The sequence below is a fragment of the Muscardinus avellanarius genome, assembly GCF_963383645.1.
Source record: "Muscardinus avellanarius genome assembly, chromosome: 18".
In the NCBI taxonomy this organism is placed as follows: domain Eukaryota; kingdom Metazoa; phylum Chordata; class Mammalia; order Rodentia; family Gliridae; genus Muscardinus; species Muscardinus avellanarius.
This window is the reverse complement of record NC_137804.1, coordinates 52,356,673-52,371,893: the sequence shown is the minus strand read 5'-3', so window position 1 is coordinate 52,371,893 and position 15,221 is coordinate 52,356,673. Positions and strand designations below refer to the sequence as shown.

At 46.9% G+C, this 15,221-nt stretch overlaps 1 protein-coding gene across 1 annotated transcript in view; it reads left to right on the top strand.

Annotated features, from left to right (window-relative positions):
• The window catches only part of NWD1 (NACHT and WD repeat domain containing 1), a gene marked incomplete at both ends in the record, with an annotated part of 44,801 nt that extends 42,296 nt beyond the window's left edge, over window positions 1-2,505 (top strand). The window contains 2 exons of the mRNA XM_080715709.1: window positions 169-274; window positions 2,204-2,505. Coding sequence (XP_080571835.1) covers window positions 169-274; window positions 2,204-2,505 — 408 coding nt within the window. The remainder of the gene's footprint in view (window positions 1-168; window positions 275-2,203) is intronic.
• Window positions 2,506-15,221: the final 12,716 nt, after the last annotated feature.

Here is a 15,221-nt window from a genome sequence, read left to right as displayed (position 1 = left end):
AATCTAATCTCTCTGAAGACATGCCTGGGGCCCGTTAAAATCTGCCCCATCCCTCGGGGTTCCCTTTGATTTATCCCCCGAGGAGAGCGTCCGAGGCCGGCTCCTCGGAGCTGTTCTCCTGGGTGTCGGTCAGTCCAGAATCATGACCCCGTGATCTGTTTCCCGCAGAGCTCTTATCACCGAGGGGTGCAGTGTGCTTGCTTCTCCAAAGATGACCGATACGTGTACGCGGGCCTGAAGGATTGTTCCGTAACTGTCTGGAGTGTGCTGGATGGTGAGCTGCTTGCTTCAAGGGCAGGGCTGAGCTTGGATCTGGACAGAAAGGGCCCTGGTTGGGCTCCTGGGTCCCAGAGTTCCCTTCTCTATCCTCCCCTACCTGGGTCTCTCAAGGGCCTCTCTGCTAGGTCACCCTCCCACACGGCCTTGAGCCTCCCTGCCACAGGGCTCCTCACTGGGGCCGTCCTGGGGTGCACCGTGCCCTGCTCTGTGCCCTTCTGTGTGAGAGGGGTTCCTAGGGTGGCAGGGGTGCGGTCTGCATGGCTGGGCTGGGGGAGGGGCGCACACGTGCCTATATATGTGAGGCCCCTCCATCTGTGGGTAGAGCTGGGGAGGGAGGAGGGGTTCAGGCTGCAAACTGGAGGCTGGCATGACTCTGAGAACAGTCTCCATAGGAACCTGACCTTCCAGGTGCTTCTAAAGGTACCTCCTTCAAACTGGGCGCGGTGGCGCACGCTTGTAATCCCCGCGCTTGGGAGGCTGAGACAGGAGGATCGCACAGGTTCGAAGCCAGCCTCGGCTACTTAGGCTCTCAGCAACTTAGTGAGACCCTAGTTTCCAAATAAAATATAAAATGGGTCCAGGAGTATAGCCTGGAGGTAGAAAGCCTGTGGGTTCTACCCTAGTAACACACACACACACACACACACACACACACACACACACACACCAAAACAACAACAACAAAAATAAAGGTACCTCCTTCAATGCGAGAGGCTAGAGTACATTTTATTTGACTAATGAATGCATTAAATTCGCAATGCTGTGGGCCTGGCGGAGTACACCTGGAATCCTAGGGCTTGCGAGGTTGAGACAGGAGGATCTAGGTTCAAGGCCAGCTTCTTTAGCTTATTGAGACTGCTTCAAAATACGCCGGGCGTGGTGGCGCACGCTTGTAATCCCCGCGCTTGGGAGGCAGAGACAGGAGGATCGCGCAGGTTCGAAGCCAGCCCCGCGCACTGGCTTAGGAGACCCTGTTTCCAAATAAAAATGTAAAAATAGGTCTGGGAGTGTAGCCCGGAGGTACAAGGGCTTCCAGGAACCCCAGTACCACCAAAAATAAATAAATAAATAAAAAATAAATAAAGAGTAAAAAGTGCAAACTGTTTTGAAATATGATAAAAGTCACTTTAAAATTCAAGTACTGAAATGGATAGTTCAGAAATCCTCCAGATCTTTTGGCCATATTTTGTTTTAACTTTATTCTTGGAGCATATGGGAGTTTAAATATGGTTTGTGGCCAGCCTCAGCGGCTTAGCGAGGCCCTCTGCAACGCAGGGAGACCCGGTTTCAAAATAAAGAATGAAAAGTAGGGCTGGGGCCGGGCGCAGTGGCGCACGCTTGTAATCCCAGTACTTGGGAGGCAGAGACAGGAGGATCGCACAGGTTTGAAGCCAGCCTCAGCTAGTTAGTGAGACTCTTAGCAATTTAGGGAGACCCTGTTTCCAAATAAAGTATAAAATAGGTCTGGGAGGATAGCCTGGAGGTAGAAAAGCCCCTGGGTTCCACCCCCAGTACCACACACACACACTAGGGCTGGGGGTGCAGCTCAAAGGTAGAATTCTCCTGAGTAGTTCCATCCCTAGTACCTCAAGGGAAAAAAAAAAAAAAAAAAAACCTCACTAAATTGCTGAGGCTGACCTTGAACCTGTTGATCCTCCTGTCTCAGCCTCCCAAGGACTAGAATTACAGGTGTGCACCTCCATGCCCGGCTGCATGGTGTGTTTAAATGTTCAGAATTCCCCTTGGCAGGCAGGTTTTGGTATCCCACTCTGCAGATGAAGGGGAGGGACTCAGAGATTAAATGTCATGTCTAAGCCAGCCATGGGTGCGGCAGCAATTTGACCCAGGGCAGCCACCGCTAGGCTGTGTGAAGTCGACCTCTGCACCCCACTCTCCTTATTTGCACCCTCCCGGGCCCCTGCAGGCACGCTGCTGGCCGTGCAGTTTGTCCACGCGGCGGTCAGCAGAATCATCCCGACCTCCAACGGTTTCATCGCCCCCACGAGGCATGGCTACCTCCTCCGAGAGCGATTCCAGTGCCCTTCGTCCGGAGCCTCGCAGCAGGACCCTCTCAAGAACTTCAAGAAGGCGGTGTGGATGGTCAGATCCAGGCAGAGAGAGGAGCAGGCTGCGGCCGCCGAAGCGCCTGGGGAGCCGGCGCCGGGGGCTGCCCAGGGAAGGGAATCCAGACCCAACAAGCGCTCCCAGGTCTGCCTGATCCTGTGAGCCTCCCAGCATCACGGCTAGTCTGATTCAAAGGATATATTTGCTGGTGTACATCGGACGGAGGCCTTGGACTAGAGGACGGAGGCCCTCGCCTCTTCCGGTCTTCCTTTTTTGGGGGGGAGGGGGCTGGGGGGATATGGAAAAACACTGGGGGTTGAACCCAGGGCCCTTTTCCACCGAGGTGCACGCCCAGTCTTTTTTTTTTTTTTTTGCGGCACCGGGGATGGAACCCGGGGGCCATTGTAACTCCGAGCTACACCCCCAGCCCTCCCAGTCTTTTTAATTTTTTAAAATTTCAAAATAGGGTCTTCTCTCGCTAAATTGCTGAGGCTGGCCAGAAACCTGCGATCTTCCTATCCCAGCCTCCCAAGCCCCGGGATCGCGGCTGTGCGCCCCGCGCCATCCCTCAGTCCTCTTCTTTCCCTTCGGTTCCATTCTCTGTCCCTCTTACCTTGGGTTAGCCAACACTCGGCCTGTGTGCGGCCATTTCCAAGTTCATGTAGCGCAGTGTAGAGCACTTGTCTGGCATGCATGAGGTCCTGGGTCCAGTCCTCAAATTAAAATATAATATAATGGGCGTGAGGGCGTATGCCTGTCATCCTAGTACTTGGGACGCTGAAACAGGAGGATTGCAGGTTCATGGCCAGCCTCAGCAACTTAGCGAGGAGACCATGTCTTAAAACAACAGCAACAACGACGACAACAACAACAACAACAACAACAACAACAACAAACAGGGCCAGGGGTGTAGCTCAGAGGCAGGATGCCCCTTGTGTTCAATCCCCAGTGAGACAGAGACAGACAGACACACACACAGAGGAAGGGCTAGGTGCCAGTCTGAGGTAGAGCCCCCCCTCCCCAGTTAGGACCAAAGTCTTAGCCCTGCCTCTATTGGCTTCTTTTGGCTTCGCTTTCATTCTCTAGCCAATCACCGGCCTCCGGAAGGAACGCAATGTGCTGATTGGCTGAGCTGATCGCCCACAGCTGCCCCGCCTTGTGGCCTGGGAAAAAAGTTTTTCTGCGAGGGAAACCAGGGTCCAGAGGAAGGAGGGACGGAAAGAAGTGAGACAGAGCTTTCTGGCCTGTAAGGCCCCAGACGTCGCCCTCTGGTCCTCCCACCCCCACCACACCTCACTGTACTTTCTGCGCCCATTTCTCAGACAAGGAAACTGAGCCTTGCCGACAGAGGTCACTTTGACCCCTTCAGGTCAGAAGCCGTGTATGCCAGTGGTGTGAGAAACGGGGGCCAGGAGCCTTCTGTCCCACGCCCTGTTGGTCACCTGCTGCGGTTTTAGTGTCAGCATGGCGTATTCCAGTGTGGAGTATGTTGGGGTGCTCCCAGAGGTCAAGAAGTAATCTAGAGGCTTTCCACGCGTCTGGGTGTGCCGGAGGGCGAGGACTGGGAGTGTGTGTGTGTGTGTGTGTGTGTGTGTGTGTGTGTGTGCTTTCTGAGTGGGCAGGGGCATCCTGGCCAAGCCCGGAACTGCCAAGGCCGAAACACAAACTTCTGATCCGCAAACTCAGAGGCTTAGTTTTCTACGCAGAATTTCCTGTAGATAAAAGTTGGCGATGGAGCCGGGCGTGGTCCCCGCACTCGGGAGGCCGAGACAGGAGGATCGCAGGTTCCCAGCCGGCCTCAGGATCTAGCACGACACTCAGCAATTTAGCGCGACCCTAAAATGGGCGCAGAAACTACTGCCCTCGCCAAAGTGTAGACAGGAGAGGATCAGAAGGCAACGCCTGGCGCCTTATAGACCCGGAAGCTCTGTGGTCCATGTTTCCAAGTAAAAAATAATATAGGGCTGAGTTGTGGCTCGGGGTAGAATGCCTCTGGGTTAAGTCCCCGGCACTACACACACACACACACACACAAAATGCTATTTTTAATAAATATTCATAATATATATATGTATATATATATATATATATATATATATATATATATATATATATATATTCTAGTTTGTTGAATAATATGCAAAACCTAACCAAGTGATTTAACACGATATAGAAAATTCTTTTTAAAATTACTTTAAAAAGAATTATGCATAGGTTATTCATAGCAAGAAAGCTATAGCTTGTCAGTGTTCTGGAAATCACATTGATTTTGCTTATTTATTTTTGTTAAGCATTGTAGTTATATTGGTTAACTGTCATTATCTTTTTTTAAAAAAAGTTATCATTTTTATTTAGTTTTATTTAAGGAATAAATATGTCATAAAGCTTTTTTTCTTTCAGGGAGGGAAAAACCAAGTTTCATAAAATCAAATAAGCAATGGGTGTCTTAATGAACTTTTATTTTTTTGTAATATGCTTCCCATCCTTTTTTCTTATCCCTTGAATTAAAATCTTAGAACAGACAGAAATAGAGTAAAAAACAAAACAAAACAAACAAAAAAACAAAAAAGCTCCGAGGACACACTTTAAAGTTTCCCGTGGCTCTTGATCTGTTTCGGAAGTCCTTTGTGAGGAAGAAGGAAGGAACAAATTGATACACAGGGATCAAAAGGTTATTTAAATGAAGTTGAATAGAAAGAGTTGTGTGTTCTAAGATTTTCTGGTGCCTTTATACTTCTTAAATTCTGACCTTTCCACGGGAGGCTGAGACACAAGGCCGCAGGCTCCCGCCAGCCCCAGCGTAGCAAGGCCTCCCGTCAAATGCCAGACAGCTCTTCTCCCCGCAGTCTGACTGCTGTATCTGTGAAGTCACTGATCTTGAAAAACACAGTCACACACTGTGGGCAACTCCTCTATCAATTTCAGAATTACACTCTCCTTACCTACGGATGGAGAAAAAAGGCTTCTATGTGCCTTTGTTCCTCAGGGAAACTGCCGTCCCTTAAGAAATATGGTTCAGCCGGGCGTGGTGGCCACGCTTGTCATCCCCGCGCTTGGGAGGTGGAGACAGGAGGATCGCGCAGGTTCGAAGCCAGCCGCGCTGGCTTAGGAGACCCTGTTTCCAAATAAAAATGTAAAAATGTGTCTGGGAGTGTGGCCCGGAGGTAGAAGGGTTTCCAGGAACCCCAGTACCACCAAAAAATAAATTAAAAAAAAATATGGTTTAGTTAGAATGATGAGCTGCCAGAGGAAAGATCGGGGTATGTCAAGGCCTGTGTAACACTTGTTATGCAAAAAACTTCTCACATTTGGCTGGGAGGTCCTAAGAGAAAGGTGCTTTGGAATTCAAGTGCCTCATCTTTTGGGAGATCAAGGAGGATTTTTGCTTTAAAGAGAGTGCTTTCTTGGATAGAAAGTAACTCTGCTCATGTTATGCCCTCTCTAGGTTCTTTGCTTCAAACAGATTGTTAAAAATAAACTACGGAGCCAGGCTCAGTGTCTGATGCCCGCAATCCCAACACTTGGGAGGCTAAGACTGGAGGATCGCAGATTCAAGGCCAGCCTCAGCAAATTAGTGAGACCCTCAGCAACTTAGTGAGACTCTGTTTCAAAGCAAAAAATAAAAAAAAGACTGGGGATGTGGCTTGGAGGTTAGAATGCCTCTGAGTTCAATCCCCAGTATCAAAAATAAATAAATAAATAAATAAATGAATAAATAAATAAATAAACTGAGGTAAACTGATAATATTTTAATTTCTTAAATCGTAACTCCTCTAGTCAATTCAAGGATGGGACGACTAAATACTACTGGGAACTGAGAGTGGTGGAAGGAAGTATTTTCTCTTGAAGTAAAAAAACACAGAGGTAAAGAAGAATAAGGTGCAGCTAGTGGCCACTTTTTCATTTGAACAATGGAGATATAGGTGCAAAGGGGAGTGAATTCAATGGGACAAATGTGGTCTCTTAAACACATTCGCAGCCTCTAGTGCAAGTGTTTAATCTCCTGTCTTCCACTGAGGAAAGGAAAAATAGAAAATAAATACTAAACCATGGCAAAATGATCCAGAGTGAAGTCTAAATAGAACTGTGATTGAAAAACAAAAAGATTTGCTCTTAGGAAGATAAGGATTACAGAACTAAAAGTTGAGAACATTTTCCTTCTTCTTTTATTTTATTTTTTTAAACTAACTTGAGCTCTTAGAAAGATCAGCTGAGTTTAAAGTTCTTCAGAAGACTGGAAATGACCCAGTTGAGCCGTGGGATCCTTTCTACACAGTCAGACTTTAAGGAAAACCACCCACCATGTTCCTCATTACCAAGCGTTCTACCTCCGTATCGTGGGTTTTATTGGAAAGTGTCTCTCAGCCGGGCGTGGTGCTGCACACTTGTTATCCTAGCACTTGGGAGGCTGAGACAGGAGGATCACAGGTTCGCGGCCAGCCTCAGATACGTAGTGAGGCTGTGTTTCAAAATGAAGAAAATAAAAATAGGACTGAAGGTAGGTAGAATGCCCCTGGGTTCAATCCCTGGTTCTGCCAAAAAAAAAAAAAAAAAAAAGAAAGAAAAAAAAAGGAAAAGAAAGTGTCTGTATATATTGTGGTATACAAGGAAAATATCTAAATGCTAAAGTTGATGCACAGGTCAAATGAGAACTAGGTTCCAAATGGCCTTTCCCTGCTTCCTCCGTTCAGTGAAAAGGAGACTAAATCTTGAGTTGCCTGTCAGGTGAGGATAAAACATATCCTCAGTAGAACTACCCTTCAGAAAGTAAGGACAAATAGTTTTTCCCAGATAAGCAGAAATTCAATCCCAGAGCAGCCCTTCAAAAGGTGCTTATTAGAGTTTGACATTAGAAACAAAGGATGCTAACCTTTGTTCACAACATTGAGCTGCCTATATATACATATAATAGATTTTAGTAGATCATGGAAACATAGCTAAATTCATGAGAAAACCCCAAATATATGAAAAAGAGAATCAAACCTTTGTAAAATAGGAAACTACTGCATAACAAAAATAAATAATAGGTTAACAAAAGCAACACATATATGAAAAAACAAGTAGAAAACAACAGAATCACAAGAGACCATTTGTATTTGTCAATAACCTGGGATGTAAATAATTAAATTCACCAATCAAAATAGATGAAGGATTAAAAAATAGATCCAACTACACGCTGTTTAAAAGAAATTCATTTCGCTGCTAAGGTGCACACAGATTGAAAGGGAAGGGTTGAAGAAAGAGATGCCACACAGTGGAAGCAAAAGCAACAGTAGAAGCTATACTCCTATCAGATAAAACCAGCTTTAAACCAGGGGTGGTGGCGCAGGCCTGTAATCCCAGTACTTGAGGGGCTGAGACAGGAGAGTCACAAGTTCAAGCACAGCCTCAGCAATGTAGTGGGACTCTCAACAACCTGGTGAGATCCTGCTTCAAAATAAAAAATAAAATAGGGCTAGGGGTGTAGCTCAGAGGTACAATGTTCCTGGGTTCAATTCCTAGAATAATATAAGACTTTAAATGAAAACCTGCAAAAATGAGATTAAAAAGGCCATTAAGTATCAATAAAAGATCAACCCAGCAAGAAGATACAATAGCAAATATATATGCACCCAACATGGAACTACCTATATATAGAAAATAGATTTTATTAGATCTAAAGGAGAGATAAACTGCAATAAAATAATATTTGGGGACTTTAGCACCCTCCAATGCTCAAGGAACAGGTCATTAAGACAGAAAGATCAACAAATAAACATCTGAGTTTATTAAATGATCCGGACAGACATTTACAGACTATTTTATCCCACAGGAGTAGAATATGCATTTTTCTGATTAGCACATGTAATATTCTTTAGGGTAGATCATATGTGAGGCTACCAGTGACATCTCAGGAAATTTAAACAAACACTGTTAATATTTTTATATTTAAAAATTGTTATGATGGGGTCCAGGCCTCTGGCCCCGACCCTGGGCGGGTTGGCAGGTGCTGGCGGGGCACCATGGTGACCCCCTTTCCACCTGGAAGGACCCTGTGGTCTGGGCCTCTGGCCCCCGACCCTGGACGGGTGGGCAGGTGCTGGCGGAACACCCTTCGGCGACCCCCCTTCCACCCGGAAGCACCCTGTGGTCCGGGCCTCTGGCCCTGAACCTGGGCGGGTGGGCAGGCGCTGGCGGGGCACCCTTCGGCGACCCCCTTTCCACATGGAAGGACCCTGTGGTCTGGGCCTCTGGCCCCAACCCTGGGCGGGTGGGCAGGCGCTGGTGGGGCACCCCTAGGCGACCCTCTCCCCACCTGGAAGGACCCTGTAAAAAAGGAAAAGAAAAAGAAAAAAGGAAAATATCGAAGAGGGGTCAACAGGAGGCCGTGACGGATGCCAGGATACTGGAGATGCAGACAAAACTTATCCAAATGAACTGAAATTATTGGAAAAATTCCCTGCTAAAGAGGACTGCTTCTTCTCTACATTGTTAAGAATCTTGGACATCACCTGTAAGGAGAGAGACTTTAGTGGAGACAAAGGAGAAAGGCGGTGCTGAAAGCGGTCTCCGCGTTGGTGGTGGAGACTTGTATTCAGGAGAAGCAGAAATCGGAGCTTTCCAACCTTATTTTATTTATTTTTTTTGGAGAAATTACACCAAAGGTTGAATGCTACTGTCGCGCATGCTTAGGAACACTGGACAACATTCAGAGTGGAAAAAGAGCTTGGGAAAGATTTGAAATGGTGGAGGCAGTGGCAATGGCAGTGACCAGTACTCAGGGGAGGCAGAGATCTGATGCATTACACCTGGAACCTTTGAAGTAATGACCCCAGAGGCAGAATGCTACCACTACGCACCCTCGAGAATGTGGGACAAATGGTTGGGCGAAGAGGGTGCTCGGATTAGAGCCTGCCGAGGGGTGAGGCCAGCGACGGACACAGTAAAGCTGGGATTGGAGCCTGTTGTGAGGCAAGGCTGGTGCTGGAGCCTCCGAGGCCAGGATCAGAGCCTGCCGAGGGGTCAGGCCAGTGCTGGGGCCAGTGAAGCCGGGATTGGATCATGCTGTGAGGCAAGGCCGGTGCTGGGGCCTTCGAGGCTGGGATCGGAGCCTGCTGAGGGGTTAGGCCGGTGCCGGGGCCAACAAGGCTGGGATTGGAGCCTGCCGTGAGGCAAGGCTGGTACTGGGGCCTTCGAGGCAGGGATCGGAGCCTGCCGAGGGGTTAGGCCGGTGCTGGGGCCAGTGAGGCTGAAATCGGAGCCTCCTGTGAGGCGAGGCCGGTGCTGGGGCCTTAGAGGCTGGGATTGGAGCCTGCCAAAGGGTTAGGCCAGTGCCGGAGCCAACAAGCCTGGGATCGGAGCTTACCATGAGGCAAGGCTGATGCTGAGGGCCTTCGAGGCTGGGATTGGAGCCTGCTGAGGGGTTAGGCCGGTGCCGGGGCCAACAGCCGGCATTGGAGCCTTCCATGAGGCAAGGCCGCTATTGAGGCCACCGAGGCCGGGAGGGGTTAGGCCAGTGCTGGAGCTAGTGAGGCCAGCATCGGAGCCTGCCATGAGGAAGGCTGGTGCTGGAGCCTCCGAGGCTGGGATCGGAGCCAGTTGAGGGGTTAGGCCAGTGTCGGGGCCAGCGAGACCAGAATAGGGGCCTCCCATGAGGCAAGGCCGCTGCTTGAGCCAGCGAGGTCTGGATCAGTCCACTGGGTAGCCAGGCCACTACTGGGGCCGTCAAGAGTGGGATCAGTATTGCAACACAGCATGCACAGAGAAATATCGCAGAAAATTAAAACCAGATGCTTCCCCTAATCAGCAATAACTAGGAGGAAAGGGGCAACAGGAAGTGGTCGAGCTATAGAAAGGGCCCTATAGTGAATCAATTAAGGTGACCAATCAGAGGGTATGGAATAGGGGAGGATGGAGCCTCTTTAAAAAGCAAGAGGTACATAAACAAATGTATCAAAGTTAATCACCAAACAAGCATGGGATGGAGGGAGGGGGAGGGAATGGGATGGGGACTGGATGAGGGCTAATTGGATGATGTGTGCTTGTATATCCTCTCAAGTCTTGTATTCCAATGTGATGTATAATTACAATGCAACAATAAAAATAAATTAAAAAAATAAAGGAGCTAGAGTAAAAAAATTGTTATGATGGTATATCTATCTATCTATCTATCTATCTATCTATCTATTTTATTTTTGGTGGTACTGGGGTTCCTGGAAGCCCTTCTACCTCCGGGCTACACTCCCAGACCTATTTTTTTATATTTTAATTTGGAAACAGGGTCTCCTAAGCCAGGGCGGCTGGCTTCGAACCTGCGCCATCCTCCTGTCTCTGCCTCCCAAGCGCGGGGATTACAAGCGTGCGCCACCACGCCCGGCATGATGATGGTAAATATATATATATATATATATTTGTGGTACTGAGGATGGAACCCAGGGGTATTCTACCTCTGAGCTACACCGCCAGCCCTATTTTTTAATTCTTTATTTTGAAAAAGGCTCTCACTGAGTTGTGGAGGGCCTAGGTAGCTGAGTCTGGCCATGAACCATGACCCTTCTTTCTCAGCCTCCCACCACACCTGGCTTTATAGTATATGTTTTTTTTTACAATATAATAAATAAGTAAATACTCTATATTCTATATTTACTAGAAAAATTCAAAAAAGCTGAATTTAAATCATATGTCTTTTTCAGAGAGAACTAGGATAAGACTACAGGTCAACCACAATAGGATTGGCAAGCGCATGCATGCCTGGAGACGGCAGTGTAGCACCACACATTGGTGAGGTGCAACAGCAAGGAAGGCACCCCTCAGAGAATGCAAAGCTATGAGATAAAGAACCTGACCATGCACCTCAAGGACTAAGACAAGCAAGGACAAACTCAACCCCGAATCTTTAGAAGGAACAAATAATAAAGAGAAGGTAAGTAAATACAAAGAACCCCCCCCCCAACAAAAAAACAAGATCAATAGAACAGTTGCTTTTTAAGGGATAAACAGAATTCACAAACCTTTTTCTAGATGGAGAGAGAGAGAGAGAGAGAGAGAGAGAGAGAGAGAGAAGAGAAGAGAAGAGAAGAGAAGAGAAGAGAAGAGAAGAGGAGAGGAGAGGAGAGGAGAAGCACAAATGAATAAAATTGGGAATGATATCAACGAATCATAAGAGTACTATTAATTATTATATTATAAAAACCAGGAAGTGGATAAGTTCCTGACACATACAATACACTAAAATGGAATCAGAAAAGATAGAAAAATCTAAACAGACCAAAAATAAGTCGTGGGATTGAAGCAGTGATTAAGACCCCCATCTAGCGCTGGTCACTGCAGGGCACTCCTGCAGCCCAGCTACTTGGGAGGATCAAATGGAGGGATCATGAGTTTGAGGCCTGCTTGACCATATGGAGACTCCCTCTCAAAACGAAAAAACGAGAAAGGAAGAAAGTGGCAAAAAAAAAAAAAAATAAAAGAAAGGAAAAGAAAATCTCTCCTTTAAGAAAAGTCCAGGACCTAATTAATTTACTGCTGAATTAATAAAACATTTAAAGGAGAACTCATTTCATTTCATCTTAAACTATCCCCAAACACTGAAATGGAGAGAACTTGGCCGAACTTTGTTTTTGAGCAACAACAAAAGATTACTATAGATCCATAGCCCCGTTGAACAGAGACACATTCTCCATGAAGTCCCAGCACACTGAATTCAAAAGAACACCGTAAGGAACATACACCACGAAAAAGGATGTCTCAGGACAAAAGCCAGGGGTCATCTCAATAGATGCAGAAAAAGCATTTGATAAAATTCAATATTTCTCCATGATAAAAACCTGCACCAAGTTAAGTATAGAAGTAACGCACTTCAAAAAACTAAAGGCTAAATACAGGGAGAGAAATCACAGCCAATATCATAATGAATGGGAAAAAGCTTAAAGTATGTCCTCTAACAGCAGAAATAAGACAAGGACGTCCAGTTTCACCACCCTTATTTAATATAGTACTGGGAGTCTTAGCAATAGGAAAGAGAAAGAAATAAGGGAATCCAAACAGTAAAAGAACTTATCCATGTTTGTAGTTGACACAATTTTATGCATAGGAACCCCCAAATTCCACATTGAAAAACTTCAGAACTGATAAAGAAATCCAGAAAAGTTTCAGGATAATACAAATAAGTAACATTTTTTTGTGTGTGTGTGTGTGTGTGTGTGTGTGTGTGTGGTACTGGGGGTGGAATCCAGAGGCCTTTCTACCTCCGGGCTATACTCCCAGACCTATTTTTTTTTCTTGGTGGTACTGGGGTTCCTGGAAGCCCTTCTACCTCCGGGCTACACTCCTAGACCTATTTTTACATTTTTATTTGGAAACAGGGTCTCCTAAGCCAGCATGCGTGGCTGGCTTCGAACCTGCGTGATCCTCCTGTCTCTGCCTCCCAAGCGCGGGGATTACAAGCGTGCGCCACCATGCCTGGATTCCCCAGCCCTTTTTACTTCTTATTTTAAAATAGAGTCCTGCTAAGTTGCGGAGGACCTTGCTAAATTGCAGAGGCTGGCTTTGAACACGCAACTCTCCTGTATCAGCATCCCAACTATCAGAACTACAGGCCTGCGCCACTGTGCCTGGCTGCACATCCCTCTTTGTTTTTTGTGGTACTGGAGATGGAACCCAGGGGCATTTGTATCTCTGAGCTGAACCCCCATCCCTATTTTTTAGTCTTTTTAATTTTTTGAAACAGGGTCTCACTGAGTTGCTAAGGGCCTCACTGAGTAGCTGAGGCTGTCCGCGAACCGCGATCCTCCGGTCTCTGCCTCCCAAATGCTGGGATGACAAGCATGCGCCACCACGCCTGGCTGCTCCCACATCCCTTTTCTTATTAAATCAGAATCTCTGGAACCGAATCCTGGGATCAAACTTTTTACCAAGAGCCCTATGGATTCTTCTAGTCATGAGACTTCTAAAACCATGCTGCTGAGGTTTCTTATTTCTTTTCTTTTCTCTTTTCAGCAGTTGATGCCCCACTTCTCTGCCCAGGACAAGGCTGTGCAGCCTCGTGTGAGCTCCACAGGCTTTCTGAAAAGATTTTTCTAACGAGACCCCAGCCACACAGTGCTGCAGAATCGGGTCACGGGCCCTGGCCACGTGTTCCTGGGTCAACTCCTCCTGCCACCGTGACCAGGCAAGTCATACAGTTTTCTCTCCTTTCTGCATGCTGATATTTTAAAACATGGCCTTGCTGAGAGGTTGAGGCTGGCCTTGAACCTGTGACTCCCCCCATCTCAGCCTCCCAAGTACTGGATTGCAGGTGTGTGCCACCCTGCCTGACTCTGTAGTATCCTCTGGAACATGCATGGCCATGAAACGCACCGTCCTTAATAGGTCTCTTCTCTGCCAAGCACTTACACGGGCTGAGTCAGAAGGCTTATTCCACTTCCATCCCAGCCAACTCAAAGACTTTTATTACATGTACTCTTTGCATATAGGATTGTTATTTGATATTGCATATATTAAAATTTGCAATGGTCAGACCTGGAATGTGGCTCAGGAGAAGTGCATTTCTGGCATACATGAGATCTTGGGTTTGATCACCAGTATCTCAGTGAAACAAGAAATAGGGAACTCAGCGCCCTCTTGTGTTCAAGATGGAAATTCCAGTACTTGAGAAGTTTACACTGCACTTTAAATTACCCAGGCCCTGTTTCAAAATAAATAATAAGTCAGGCATGGAGGGGCCCATGCCCGCCACCTCAGTACTTGTGAGGCTGAGACAGAAGGATTTCAGGTCTGAGGACAGTGCCTCATAATTTAGGGGGACCCTGATTCTAACTAAAAAATGAAACAAAGCTGGGGGAGTAGCTCAGAGGTAGATACCCATGATTACCAGTAGTATAAAATAATAGGCAAATGAATAAATAAAACAATAAACCAGACAGTTGTTACAGCCTGGCATGGTGGCACACGATTGTAATCCCAGTACTTGGGAGGCTGAGACAAGAGGATCACAGATTGGAAGCCAGCCTCAGCAGTTTAGTGAGGCTCTTAGCAACTTAGTGAGACCCTGTTCCCAATAGAATATTAAAACAATTAGGACTAGGGGTGTATCCCGGAAGTAGAAGGTCCCTGGGTTCCATCCCAAGTACCATGAAAAAAAGTCATTGGTTACAGCACACAGGAGGCAGTTCCCTGCCTTCAAACCTGGTTCCTTCCCCAAAACAGCTAACAGCAAGCAGAAAGAACAATCCCTGTCTTCTGACACCATATGCTCATTATCTCCTAAAACTTCTCCACCCTTAGAAGTGGCAGAACACCCCCCCCCCGAAAATATGTGCACTTCCTTAGCTGCTTAGACTAAGCCCTCTCTCTGGTAGAGGTCACCAGTGTTTCCCCTAATTGTCCTGTGTGATGTCAAAACAGAAGCCGGGGCCTCAGGCCTGGAAGGTCGTTGCTCTCCCCCTGAGCCGCACACCAGTGCCGCCTGCCTGGGTTTCTGGGTAGGGATCGATCAGCCTTTACTGCTGGCCTTAGGCTCTTAATCGACCAGTCTTATGCCTGGGTTAGTGCTGTCTGGCTGTGTGTTCAGCTGAACCCACTGTCTACGCTGCTGCTTTCGGCTGCTGAGGGTTCCTGGCCCTTCACTCAAGTCTGTAGCTTCAGCTCCTGATTTCATATACCGCTAGTCTCTCCGTCTTTTTATTGTTAGGACATCATACCCTGGCACAGACAGGATATACAGCCTTCTTACCTTATCCAACTGTAAAAACACAGAGGTATTAAAAATTCAAAAGGTCTAGAATTAGAAATAGAGCCTGAACCCTCAGAGGAAATTATTGTCCAATGTCTTTATAACAGTAATATGTTAAGACAGTAATTCTGGGATTATCCTTTCAAAAATGGATTTAAACTGTAAA